This window comes from Scyliorhinus torazame, chromosome 10 (assembly GCF_047496885.1).
Source record: "Scyliorhinus torazame isolate Kashiwa2021f chromosome 10, sScyTor2.1, whole genome shotgun sequence".
In the NCBI taxonomy this organism is placed as follows: Eukaryota; Metazoa; Chordata; class Chondrichthyes; order Carcharhiniformes; family Scyliorhinidae; genus Scyliorhinus; species Scyliorhinus torazame.
In genome coordinates, this window is record NC_092716.1 from 165297430 (window position 1) to 165311909 (window position 14480).

General features: G+C 44.7%; 1 protein-coding gene across 1 annotated transcript in view; it reads right to left on the reverse strand.

The window, feature by feature from the left end:
- Positions 1-5682: 5682 nt before the first annotated feature.
- The window catches only part of cracr2b (calcium release activated channel regulator 2B), a 327922-nt gene continuing 319124 nt past the window's right edge, over positions 5683-14480 (reverse strand). Inside the window, exons 15-18 of the mRNA XM_072518906.1 lie at positions 12332-12446; positions 10283-10390; positions 9018-9094; positions 5683-7007 (exon numbers count right to left, since the gene is read on the reverse strand). Of these exons, the coding sequence (XP_072375007.1) occupies positions 6920-7007; positions 9018-9094; positions 10283-10390; positions 12332-12446 (388 nt within the window). The 3' untranslated portion in view covers positions 5683-6919. The remainder of the gene's footprint in view (positions 7008-9017; positions 9095-10282; positions 10391-12331; positions 12447-14480) is intronic.

Below are 14480 nucleotides of genomic sequence, written 5' to 3' on the forward strand. Positions count from 1 at the left end.
CCATTATCTGCAGGGGGCGAAGGAAGACATGTTAGCATGGAGAGTACTCCCGTGCCCATTCAGGTCCAATAGGCTACACTGTGATCCTGACTTGCACTGCAGCCCATGCCTCTGCCCCCGCATTTCCCCCCCCCACTCCCAATACCACCCGAGGCCCCTGTTTTGTGCGGTCCTCCGTTGCTGAGCCATGTGATACCACGCCAAAAAACAAAGAACAAAGAAATGTACAGCACAGGAACAGGCCCTTCGGCCCTCCAAGCCCGTGCCGACCATGCTGCCCGACTAAACTACAATCTTCTACACTTCCTGGGTCCGTATCCTTCTATTCCCATCCTATTCATATATTTGTCAAGATGCCCCTTAAATGTCCCTATCGTCCCTGCTTCCACTACCTCGTCCGGTAGCGAGTTGCAGGCACCCACTACCCTCTGCGTAAAAAACTTGCCTCGTACATCTACTCTAAACCTTGCCCCTCTCACCTTAAACCTATGCCCCCTAGTAATTGACCCCTCTACCCTGGGGAAAAGCCTCTGACTATCCACTCTGTCTATGCCCCTCATAATTTTATATACCTCTATCAGGTCTCCCCTCAACCTCCTTTGTTCCAGTGAGAACAAACCGAGTTTATTCAATCGCTCCTCATAGCTAATGCCCTACATACCAGGCAACATTCTGGTAAATCTCTTCTGCACCCTCTCTAAAGCCTCCACATCCTTCTGGTAGTGTGGCGACCAGAATTGAATACTATACTCCAAGTGTGGCCTAACGAAGGTTCTATACAGCTGCAACATGACTTGCCAATTCTTATACTCAATGCCCCGGCCAATGAAGGCAAGCATGCCGTATGCCTTCTTGACTACCTTCTCCACCTGTGTTGCCCCTTTCAATGACCTATGGACATGTACTCCTAGATCTCTTTGACTTTCAATATTCTTGAGGGTTCTACCATTCACTGTATATTCCCTACCTGCATTAGACCTTCCAAAATGCATTACCTCACATTTGTCCGGATTAAACTCCATCTGCCATCTCTCCGCCCAAGCCTCCAGACAATCTAAATCCTGCTGTATCCTCCGACAGTCCTCATCGCTATCCGCAATTCCACCAACCTTTGTGTCATCTGCAAACTTACTAATCAGACCAGTTACATTTTCCTCCAAATCATTTATATATACTACAAAGAGCAAAGGTCCCAGCACTGATCCCTGTGGAACACCACTGGTCACAGCCCTCCAATTAGAAAAGCATCCCTCCATTGCTACTCTCTGCCTTCTATGGCCTAGCCAGTTCTGTATCCACCTTGCCAGCTCACCCCTGATCCCGTGTGACTTCACCTTTTGTACTAGTCTACCATAAGGGACCTTGTCAAAGGCCTTACTGAAGTCCATATAGACAACATCTACTGCCCTACCTGCATCAATCATCTTAGTGACCTCCTCGAAAAACTCTATCAAGTTAGTGAGACACGACCTCCCCTTCACAAAACCGTGCTGCCTCTCACTAATACGTCCATTTGCTTCCAAATGGGAGTAGATCCTGTCTCGAAGAATTCTCTCCAGTAATTTCCCTACCACTGAAGTAAGGCTCACTGGCCTGTAGTTCCCGGGATTATCCTTGCTACCCTTCTTAAACAGAGGAACAACATTGGCGATTCTCCAGTCCTCCGGGACATCCCCTGAAGACAGCGAGGATCCAAAGATTTCTGTCAAGGCCTCAGCAATTTCCTCTCCAGCCTCCTTCAGTATTCTGGGGTAGATCCCATCAGGCCCTGGGGACTTATCTACCTTAATATTTTTTTAAGACGCCCAACACCTCGTCTCTTTGGATCTCAATGTGACCCAGGCTATCTACACCCCCTTCTCCAGACTCAACATCTACCAATTCCTTCTCTTTGGTGAATACTGATGCAAAGTATTCATTTAGTACCTCGCCCATTTCCTCTGGCTCCACACATAGATTCCCTTGCCTATCCTTCAGTGGGCCAACCCTTTCTCTGGCTACCCTCTTGCTTTTTATGTCCGTGTAAAAAGCCTTGGGATTTTCCTTAACCCTATTTGCCAATGACTTTTCGTGACCCCTTCTAGCCCTCCTGACTCCTTGCTTAAGTTCCTTCCTACTTTCCTTATATTCCACGCAGGCTTCGTCTGTTCCCAGCCTTTTAGCCCTGACAAATGCCTCCTTTTTCTTTTTGACGAGGCCTACAATATCACTCGTCATCCAAGGTTCCCGAAAATTGCCGTATTTATCTTTCTTCCTCACAGGAACATGCCGGTCCTGTATTCCTTTCAACTGCCACTTGAAAGCCTCCCACATGTCAGATGTTGATTTGCCCTCAAACATCTGTTCTTCAGTTCCCGCCTAATATTGTTATAATTAGCCTTCCCCCAATTTAGCACATTCATCCTCGGACCACTCTTATCCTTGTCCACCAGTACTTTAAAACTTACTGAATTGTGGTCACTGTTACCGAAATGCTCCCCTACTGAAACATCTACCACCTGGCCGGGCTCATTCCCCAATACCAGGTCCAGTACCGCCCCTTCCCTAGTTGGACTGTCTACATATTGTTTTAAGAAGCCCTCCTGGATGCTCCTTACAAACTCAGCCCCGTCTAAGCCCCTGGCACTAAGTGAGTCCCAGTCAATATTGGGGAAGTTGAAGTCTCCCATCACCTGTTGTTTTTACTCTTTTCCAAAATCTGTCTACCTATCTGCTCCTCTATCTCCCGCTGGCTGTTGGGAGGCCTGTAGTATGCCCCCAACATTGTGACTGCACCCTTCTTATTCCTGATCTCTACCCATATAGCCTCACTGCCGTCTGAGGTGTCCTCTCGCCGTACAGCTGTGATATTCTCCCGAACAAGTAGCGCAACTCCACCTCCCCTTTTACATCCCCCTCTATCCCGCCTGAAACATCTAAATCCTGGAACGTTTAGCTGCCAATCCTGCCCTTCCCTCAACCAGGTCTCTGTAATGGCAACAACATCATAGTTCCAAGTACTAATCCAAGCTCTAAGTTCATCTGCCTTACCCGTAATGCTCCTTGCATTAAAACATATGCACTTCAGGCCACCAGACCCGCTGTGTTCAGCAACTTCTCCCCGTCTGCTCTGCCTCAGAGCCACACTGTCCCTATTCCCTAGTTCTCCCTCAATGCTCTCACCTTCTGACCTATTGCTCCCGTGCCCACCCCCCTGCCATACTAGTTTAAACCCTCCCGTGTGACACTAGCAAACCTCGCGGCCAGGATATTTATGCCTCTCCGGTTTAGATGCAACCCGTCCTTCTTATACAGGTCACATCTGCCCCGGAAGAGCTCCCAGTGGTCCAGATAATGGAAACCCTCCCTCCTACACCAGCTGTTCAGCCACGTGTTTATCTGCTGTATCTTCCTATTTCTAGCCTCACTGTCACGTGGCACAGGGAGTAATCCCGAGATTACAACCCTCAAGGTCCTGTCTTTTAACTTTCTGCCTAGCTCCCTGAACTCCTGCTGCAGGACCTCATGCCCCTTCCTGCCTATGTCGTTAGTACCAATATGTACAACGACCTCTGCCTGTTTGCCCTCCCCCTTCAGGATGCCCTCTACCCGTTTGGAGACATCCTGGACCCTGGCACCAGGGAGGCAACATACCATCCTGGAGTCTCTTTCACGTCCACAGAAGCGCCTATCTGTGCCCCTGACTATAGAGTCCCCTATTACTATTACTCATCTGCGCTTTGACCCTCCCTTCTGAACATCAGAGCCAGCCGTGGTGCCACTGCTCTGGCTGCTGCTGTTTTCCCCTGATAGGCTATCCCCCCCCGACAGTATCCAAAGGGGTATATCTGTTCGAGAGGGGGACAACCACAGGGGATTCCTGCACTGACTGCCTGCCCTTTCTGGTGGTCACCCATTTCTCTGCCTGCACCTTGGGTGTGACCACATTTACATAACTGCGATCTATGACGCTTTCCGCCACCTGCATGCTCCTAAGTGCATCCAATTGCTGCTCCAACCGAACCATGCGGTCTGTGAGGAGCTCCAGTTGGGTGCACTTTCTGCAGATGAAGCCATCCGGGACGCTGGAAGCCTCCCAGACCTGCCACATCTCACAGTCAGAGCACAGCACCCCTCTAACTGACATTGCGTCAATTAATTAAAATTAAAATTAAAATTTGTCTTTTTTTAAAAATATATTTTTTTAAATTTCAAAGTTACTGTCAACTATCTGTTTCCTAGCACTAGATTTCTAATGGAAATGCCAGCAGGGAGGCGGCACTATACTCCATGCTTGGTGACATGCATGCATGCAGGGCCCATGGATGGGGCTCAGGCTGGGGGGTGGGCACCTGCTTGGACCATAGATGCGGTGTGCTGTGGGTCCTTTGTGTTGTGCCTACTTGTCCGGAGTGCAGTGGGTAGACAGGCCTCGGTGACAGCCGGTGGTCCTGCGGCGTGGACTAGCTGATGGTGTTACTGGCGGGACATCTGCCTTGCATGGGGCAGTGTGCCAGGGAAGATGCCGAAGGCCACAGTGCATGTGCCTGCCGGTCGAGGCACGTTCTGTGGCTCCACTCCTGCCCCTACAGTGGGGCAACACCTCGGATGGGTACACAGGGGTGGGCCCGCACCTGGTGGGCCACTGACTGCGTTAGACCACGTGCATCCCGTTGATGGGTTGGCTGGGCTCTGAAAGTTCCTATGGGGGTGACCTGGTGGGGCTGGGGTACCTATACGTCCGGTGGCACCTTGCACATGTACAGGACACGGTGGCCAGTCAGTGGAGGCTGCAGCAATGGCGGCCCCCTGCCCGGACACCCCGGCGAGACACCCCAATGCCACGGTCCATCCCCTGGTCGCCCCCCGCCCTGCACCTGCTCCCCGGCCCTGGCATATATCCGCCAACTAGCGGCACAACTGGTGGCCCACCAATGCGCTTTTGGGAACTTTACTTACCTCCTCTCTTCTCTTCCCCCCCCCCCTTTCAGCAACCGTGGCGCCTGTCCCCGATTTTTAATACCACAAGTGAATCTCATCGCATTATGGGAGGCGGAGACTACTGGGTCGGGCCCGTTAATGATATGATAATGCATGCTACTGTACATTTAGCATGCCCACACCATTATCGAGGCCCTGGAGGGGGGCGCTCCATTCAGCACCCGGCACCAACCTCAATTTTCGGCTGACACCGTATTCTCCGCCCGATCGCGATTCGTAATTCTGGCATCGGAGAATCCTGCCCATAGGCATTTTTGTGTGTTGTTGCAGCAGCCAATGACTCAGGAGGACTATCAATCAGTCGGTAACCCACATCTACTTATAAAAATTAAAATATTCAGTCGGTTGGAGTAAAGTATTTTTAAAATGAGGCCAGTGTTTTAAATTGGTTGTTTTTACTGTGAAATGCTATTTGTTCACAAATTTAATTGGACTATCTAATCTTATGTTATTGTGAGATTCCGTGAGGAAAATATAAGCTTTTTAAAGAAAAAAGACATTTTTATCTGCTGCTCAAACTGTCCAGGTTCATTTTTATCCCCTATTTAAATTATTTTTGGTACAACATATTAAATAAATAATTTTAAAAGGTCTAAACCTTGTCTATAAATAAAATTTCAAATGTTGAAATAGACTCCCATTACTTGGTAAGTATCTTTCCCGTGTAAAGTTGGGGGGCACCGAAGGCAGTTTGCTGTGAAATTTTATTTAATTAACCTTTATTTAGCCAGATAAGTCAATTGAGAACCAGTTCTCATTTACAATAATGACCTGGCCAAGAGGCTAATCCCGCAGCAACAATACAATTCATTTAAACATTAAAAGCAATAAAACACAAATTAGCAGTGAAAGAGAATTGACAGTTTAGCAAGTACAAGTATCAGTCAACAGAGCCTTAACCCTTTGGCAAAAGACATCCAGGGTAATAAAATTAGTTAGCTTCACCTTTAGTTGTACCTCATTTCAGTCACTGTGCAGCCACAAACTAAAATGAGTTACGACCAAAGATTGTGCTCACTTTTGGAGTAACCAATTTGATCAAGTCACATGACCTCATTATAAGACGAGACAGTAACAAGCTTTTCAAATAAGTAGGTGTTTTCCTTAATAAGGTTTGATAAATTAACAGAAGCCACCAGACTTGGCCCCTTGTGTGCAATGAGGATCAGTTAATCAGGGAGCCAAAACTACATTGTGTGTTCTTTTCTGGAGTCTCCAAAAGTTTCAAGAGGGCTGAATACATGTTGGCCTTTTACTAGAACTAATTTCACATTTTGTTCATTTAAGCAGCTTCAGTCACGAGAATTGTTCTCAAAAGATACATTCTACTAGGCTGCATACTAGACCTTATTAACATCCTAAAGGTATGCTACCAGTACATTACTGTAAAGTGAAGGAACAATGAATGTCATATACAAGTCAAGACTACCTTGAATATCTTTTGGAATCAGCAGATGCATTTGTGGAGCAGGTTACTGTTTCAGCAAGCACACCTCTTGCCACAGGATAGTAGTTTAGCATCATCGAATAATCTGTACATTGAAAATGTAAATGCCCTAATTTAAACTGGTTCATTCATGAACGAATTCTACTCCACACATCAACAGCTGGAATAGGCAGCACACTGTCAATTCTGCTGCCTTGTAGCAATATATAATCATGTCAATTCTAAGGTCACACTTTTTAGAATGAATCTGTTACCAGGATCTTTACCACAGAGTGTTGCACAAAGGAGAAATTGGTGAGATACTGGGACCAAGGCACACATCAGTACAACACATACCAATGACAAAGGATTCAAAAGGCAAAAGTGGTTCTAAAGGCAAACATGGTAAAACAAGAGCAAGTTCCTGTAGCTCAGAAATGTGGAGTGAGACTTCCAGTTCATTCAAGCACCTGTTCACTCTTGTGACTGTGGTGAGTAGTCCTTTATGCATATTCATTTGCAGCAGCCTTTTTTCTTGTTACAGTCTTCATCTAAATGCAAAGCATCTTCTCTCTGTTTGTCTTCCTGCTCGCTCAGTAATCTGCAAGTAGTTTTTTAAAATGAAAATACAAACTACCAGTCATAGAATCAGAATTTACAGTACAGGAGGCCATTCGGCCTATCAGGTCTGCACCAGCCCTTGGAAAGAGCACCCTACTTAAGCCCACACCTCCACCCTATCACAGTAATCCCACATAACCTTTTTGGACACTAAGGGCAATTTAGCATGGCCAATCCGCCCAACCTGCACATCTTTGGACTGTGGGAGGCAACCGGAGGAAACCCACGCACACACGGGGAGGATGTGCAGACTCCGCACAGACAGTGACCCAAGCCGGGAATCGAACCTGGGAAGCAACAGTGCTAACCAATGTGCTACTGTGCCGCCCCATTCACCATTCCTCTGCATTTTTCAGTGTTTTATCAAGAGTATTTTTAACAACAGTGTTCGAATTACTAAGTACCCATGCTCTTATTTCAGTAAAACACAATTTCATATTACATGCCAGCTGGCTGGGATTTTGAAAAGTCTTGAAACAATTGTTACACAATCCGCATTGTTTCCTGCACAATTTAAATAACAATTCACTGCAATTTGAATCATCCAATGCAAGTATAATTGGAGTTTTCATAACATGGTCCAGTAATAGTGCAGGCTAAACTTCTCCCCATCATTTAAAGCACTTGTTAATAACCTATGTAGTTCACCAAGTTTTGGTCACCTATCCTAATGTTCCCTTTGATTCAGTGTTAATTATCTCACTGATTGTGCTCCTGTGAAGTGCCTTGAAATGGCTGCTATTTTAAAGGTGCTATATAAAAGCAAGTGTTATAATCATACAGACTAGTATTGCTGCAGTTTGAATCGGGATGCATTTGCAAGTATATTTTTTGTCTGCTTTTTCACACCCTGTCAATTATTGCTCAATCTGCTACTCCACATTTTGGTAAATGACTTGTCAACTTCACTAAATTAAATGTTCAGCCTCTGCATGGGACTGGAAAAATATCAGGTAGTTTGGACCCAAACTTAGGACGGGATCTTCCTGTCACGCCTGTCCGAAACTGGAAATTCCGCCCAAGATCAACAGACCTTTAAATTGTCCATCAAATATTCCTTCCTACCCACAATTATTCCCACTACAGGCGAAATGGGAAGATTTACCCCTTGGAAGCTTAGTCAGCACAGACTGCTCCCATCCTTACACCCTGCACAACCACTTGTGTACAGGCCCTTCTCCCCTACTCCTGATCTCCAAGCGTAAGAAATTTCCCAAAAACCAAGAACAAAAGAAGGCTGCCTCAACACTTGGACCTACATAATCAACCTCTTGCACATATTACTCCCAGTACAGTTATGCTGAGAAATCTCAGGATGGGGCAGTGCAGTCTGCAATCAAAAGTGTACAGTGGCTTTATAAAACATATATAAATGAAAATACGTATGTCTATTTAACATTAAAAGCAGCATTCAGTAATTTTACTTCCAAGCGGTCCTATACGCACAAAGATATTTAGATATTTAATTTGTTTGGAATGATCGAAGTGCAAAAGCTCCATTTTCATGAGCTACAGCAGGGTGTGCCTTCAACACTTTTTTGTTCATTACCACATTGTAATATCCACTCAGCTCTTGGCTGCCCTATAGGCTAAAGAATTTTGAAATGTCAGCATTTAATAACTCCCGAGTCAGAAGGCCATGTGTTCAAGTCCCATTCTGGAGACCTGGGCACATAATCTTGGCTGATAGTCTGGTAGTGCAGCAGTAGAGGGAATGTGTCACTGATGGAGGAGCCATCTTTCAAATGAGATATTATATTGAGGCGATGCCTGCCCTCTTGGGTGGATGCAAAAGAACCCATGATAAACTTTAAGTGTTTGTCTATAGACTATGAAATGCTGGATAATCTTTATTCTTTCTTTTACTTCTTTACCAATGGCAAGTCTGACAGATACAGTGGAAGAACAGACAGATTTTAAACAGTTTAATTTCTTTGAGCAAACATACTTTAAATGCATAATTAAGCCAAGGGAATAACAGACAGTTTACCTTGCTATATGCATCAGTGGTTCCATTATATTGTACCCTGATTTGGCACTGCATTCATAGAATACTGCATTGTATTCCTAATTTAGAAAAATACAGTTTTGGTAATCACTTTTTATATGCGTGACATGTTGAAATCTGATTTCCACTTACAATAAAGAACACTTGTCATCCTCAAAAATACATTAGTATGCATGGGCCAAATGGCCTTTTCCTGTGCTGTACAACCTATATAATTCAAGTGAAAGATGAGAGCAGAATTCCAATAGACTATTACTAAACTGTTTATACTTCAAGTGGTCCAAGGATATATTTTGAATCCAGTCATTTCCACCATGAGACTTGCTTATAATGGAGTTTCACCAAGTCAAGTTACATTACATTAAGAATACCGCTCAAGACAACCCAACATCATTGTCTCAGGCAACTAGGGATAAATATGGTCTTACCAGCATCAACATATCAGAGAACAAATATATTTTTTAAAAATAACAGGATTAATCATACCAAAATGATACAAGCCTTGTTGAATTCAAATACAGGTGACTTGTTGCTTGCATCACCGGCAGCATCTTTATCAGATGCAGAAACAGGCAATTTATGTTTATGCTCCATATGAGCCTCCTCCCAATCCATATACCTCATCTAACCCTATCAACATAACCTGTCCCTTTCTCCCTAGTGCACTTCTCTACCTTCTACTTAAAGGCATTCACCTCAGTATTCTTCATCTCACCATTCCATGTGGTACCAAGTTCCACATTTTGACTGATCTCTGGGTAAAGCAGTTTTGCCTGAATTTCTTGAATTGTTAACAAAATTAGTCACAAAGTCAGCTGTGTGCAGCGAGGTTTCTCTGATTGAAGTATGCCAATCACACCAAATTAATTCCCTCAGCAGAACCATCTACAAATATGAATTTCATTCACTCCTGGTGACTTTTTAAATATAATGTATAAACAACACAGTAAATGTTTATTCCATGCTCATTATCTTGGTACACTAGATTGATTGCTTCTAGCCTAATGGAAGCATTGACGATCCCAGAGAAGGCTGCAAAATTCCACAGATATTTGTCATTTTATACCCCCAAAATAGTCAAACTAAGCAATACATTAAAAACTGGATTAAGGTGAAAGATTCACCAGTCAACTGGAACTAATCCAGTCAATAATACCAACAGATTTAAATAACTGTCCCACAATTATTAATTGCCGAATAGATAGTCCAAAATACGGTCACAGACTTGAAGTAGACATTCTGCTTACCTCTGCTAACCTTTCACCTTCTGCTTTTGACACCTGTCGTGGTTCATAGTCTAGAGCATCTATCTTGTTGCCAAGTAGACAAATAGTTGCCCTCTCGTCCATTCCTTCCTGTTTAACCAGAAGAGTAAGAAACTCCATGTAATATCATCCAAAATGGGAATAAAACGACAGGTAAATTTTAAAGAAAATCAGAAGAATTGAGTGAAGTGTCATAGTACTACATGTGGTGCTCATTCCTCAGCTAGTAGAACACAGTTTCACGGTTTCCCATCAGTCAGATCTACATCCAGAGGATCTCCATTTCAGGATGGGCAGGGAAGTAGCTTGACCCCAGGAACACAAGAAACCAGAGCAATGGATCACATGGCCTGTTGAACCTGCTCGGTCATTCAATGCGATCATGGCTGATTTTGGGCTTCAACTCCACTTTCCTGCCAACTCCCTTGATTCCCCGAGAGACCAAACGTCTTTTTTCTAGCCTTAAATATATTAAATTATGGAGAATCCACAACCCTCTGGGGTAGAGAATTTCAAAGATTCACAATCCTTTGAGTGAAGAAATGTTTCCTCAACCCAGTTCTACATTTGGCAGTGGTGTGAGGTGGGGGCAGCAATGGAAGAAAAATATATAAATTAGTACAATATTACAATTTATTCCAAGTTCTTTCTTCCAGCCCACTCTTCAAGCTGCCTGTTTTGTGGCGTTACCGTACTTAACTCTGAGGCCTAGTTTTGAATCTAATACCTCCCAACAAAGACCAAGGTAAAGTACTGTGGATTCTGGAAATCTGAAATTGAAACCAAAAATGCTGACAATACTCAGCAGGTCTGGCAGCGTCTGTACATAGAGAAACAGAGTTAACATTTCAGTTCAAGGACCTTCAGAACAGAAAGAAGGAAGATAGAAATGTAAGAACAAAATACTGCAGATGCTGGAAACGCTCAGCAAGTTTGGCAGCATCTGTGCAGAGAGCAACGACTCCTCTTCAGAACTGGACCATCAGCGTTGAGCTCAGAAAGCAGTCAGTTGCCTAATGGAGAGATGAGGTGCTGTCCTTTGAGCTTATGTTGAGCTTCACGGAACAGTACAGCAGGCTAAGGATAGAGATGTCCACATGACAGCAAGGTGGAGAATTAAAATGGCAAGCCACCGGAAGTTCAGGGTCATGCTTGCAGACTGATCGGAGGTGTTCCACAAAGCAGTCACCCAATCTGCATTTGGTCTCCTCAATGCAGAGGGGAGGGTGCCAGCCTGGCAGTGCCAAGGATCTTGGGTGCCAGAGGGAGAGCCATGGTGTTACCCTACTCTGTCCCTGACCACCCAGGGATCTCCAATGGCATAGGAAATCCCCCAGCTGCTGTGACGCTTGCTCCACATTTGTGTGTACCAAGCCAACGGGTGAGGGCCGGTTAGATCTGAAACCGATTGGCGCCCGGCCCGGTTCCCGATTTCAGCGACGCGGCCATTGTGCGAAGAACACCATGTAAGGTGCTCGATGATACCGGTGATGGTAGTGGTTCAAGGTCTTTGACAGTCCTAAGCCCAGCCACCACTTAGCAAAATGGTAGAGGAACTCAGCCCTTGATTTAATGCATTATAAGAAGCCTCCCCTTTGACTTACAACTAAGATTAAAATCTCACAACTCAGGATGATCCATTGAATACGGAAGCTAATGAGTTGGAAGATGAAGACAAGGGAATACTGCCACAATTCTGAGAGGGAGGGGTACAGGGTGAGAGGGAGGGGTAAGGGGTGAGAGAAGTGTAGGAAATATGGCAGACACAGTGGAGGGCCCTGCCCATAGTCACAAAACACTCAAAATGGGAATTATAGGTGTAAGCCCCTCTCTATCACACATCAAAGAACATATTGCGGCACCAAATATTCTGCACCAGACTCTCTTCGAAAACAGCAGTTTAAAGGAAAAGAAAATAGACATTTTATTCCTGCAGCCACCCTGGGCAAAAATAGTGCTAAAGCATAACAAATCTTCACAAAGTGTTTTGTCAGTGTTAGAAGCACACTACCTGCGCATTCACTCTCCTACCTGGACACTGGTCATCCAGTTCCTGACAGCAGTGAATGAAGTCTCAGAGGTGACGTCATACACTACCAGCACACCATCAGCTTTGCGGAAATACTGCTTGGTTATGCTGCGAAACCTTGATAAAACAAATCACAATGTGTTATGGCTGAACAAGAATCTGCCTCATAGTTTTCTAAAAAAAACTAAAGTGAGGAAACTGCTTTTCTTGACATCCGGCTAAATTTGATTACTTTCTAAGATGGGCAAATATTTTCGTGTTACTAGTTTCTCTGATAGCACCATGGTAGCACAGTGGTTAGTACAGTTGCTTCACAGCTCCAGGGTCCCAGGTTCAATTCCCGGTTTGGGTCACTGTCTGTGCGGAGTCTGCAAGTTCTCTCCGTGTCTGCGTGGGTTTCCTCCGGGTGCTCTGGTTTCCTCCCACAGTCCAAAGATGTGCAGGTTAGGTGGATTGGCCACGCTAAATTGCCCTTGGTGTCCAAACAAAACAAAGGTTAAATGGAGTAGTGGGGATAGGGTGGAGGTGTGGGGTGTTCTTTCCAGGGTTCGGTGCGGACTCGATGGGCCGGATGGCCTCCTTCTGCACTGTAAATTCTATGTCTAAGTCTATAATTTAAATCATGTGAGCATCACCACAGGCCAAAAAGGAACAAACCAAGTACATAAAGCATTATATATTAAATGTATAAATTTATCATATCCAGTCTGTAGTCTCGCCTTGAAGTTTTATGTCAGGATATAACCCGGGATGAGATTACTACCTTGCCTCTAAAATATTGTTCTATATTTATATCAGGAAATGGTAAGGTAGATGTGAGTGGATGAGATAAGCTAACACTTTGAGTTTCGATGTTGGAATCTATTGGATTTTTCAGCTGAATATTAACACATCAGCTACAAATTTAAGATACACAGCTGCAGTTTAGAAAGGCTCAAGAGACATTAGTTTTATGCTTAGCAATAAAGTTTTACTCGTGCACATTGCTCATTTACATTGTACAGTATGCAATAAGGCAAATGTTCAGTGCCATTTATAGAGATACAATGTGTGTGAAGTTGAGGTTTTCATTCTGCCATGGCTCGGGTATGGATATTGGTCCATTTATATTGTTTTTGTATGCAGCTAACATTACCACCAATTTTCCTCCTACCTACAATCTTCATGTTTACTTCCACATTCCCAAACAGGGAACCGGGTGCCCCGCCTCTCCTCCACGGCATCCAGCAGGGTCTTGAGCTCGGCATCTGCAAAACGGGGTACTGCTCTTCGGAGTGCCATCTTCTTGGCTGGACTAAATGTGCGTGGGGAGTGGAGTGCTTATATTTGGCTGCAGCTTGTCAGCCTCTTGAGTGCCAATCCCGACCCCGGCAAATCAGATGCCGTTTTGTATTGGAATTGCACTAGTTTCATGTCGCGTCAGTTCTAGCCCATTAACGGATCTTAATTGTTCCCGGAACCGGCGCTGCTTTCGGGGTCATAGAACACCACCAATTCAGTCCCGACGTCAACACTTAGTCTCTGAAACGAAGAATCCGGCCTGACATTTTTTACACTGATGTCACTATCTGGCTGCATATGGCAACTGCTCGGCCCAAGACTGTAAGAAACTACAAGGAGTCGTGAACACAGCCCAGTCCATCACACAAAACCACCTCCCATCCATTAACTCTGTCTACACCTCCCGCTGCCTTGGGAAAGCGGGCAGCATAATTAAAGACCCCTCCCACCTGGGTTATTCTCTCTTCCAACCTTTTCCATCAGACAGGAGACACAAAAGTCTGAGAACACGCACTAACAGGTTCAAAAACAGCTTCTTCCCCGCTGTTACCAGATTCCTGAATGACCTCATGGACTGAACTGATTTCTTCACACATCTTCTCCATTGAGTAATATTACACTCCGAATGCTTCACCCGATGCCTGTGATTATATATTGATGTCTATGTTTTTTATGTATGGAACAATCTGTCTGGACTGTACGCAGAACAATACTTTGCACTGTACCTCGGTACACGTGACAATAAATCAAATCCATTGGAAACAACAAGCATATCTCTCATAACACAAGTCTCCAATAACTGAGGGAAACCTTTGACTCTCCCTATTATCAATAAGAATTCTCTCCCTCAATTCCCAGAGGTGAGGGGGT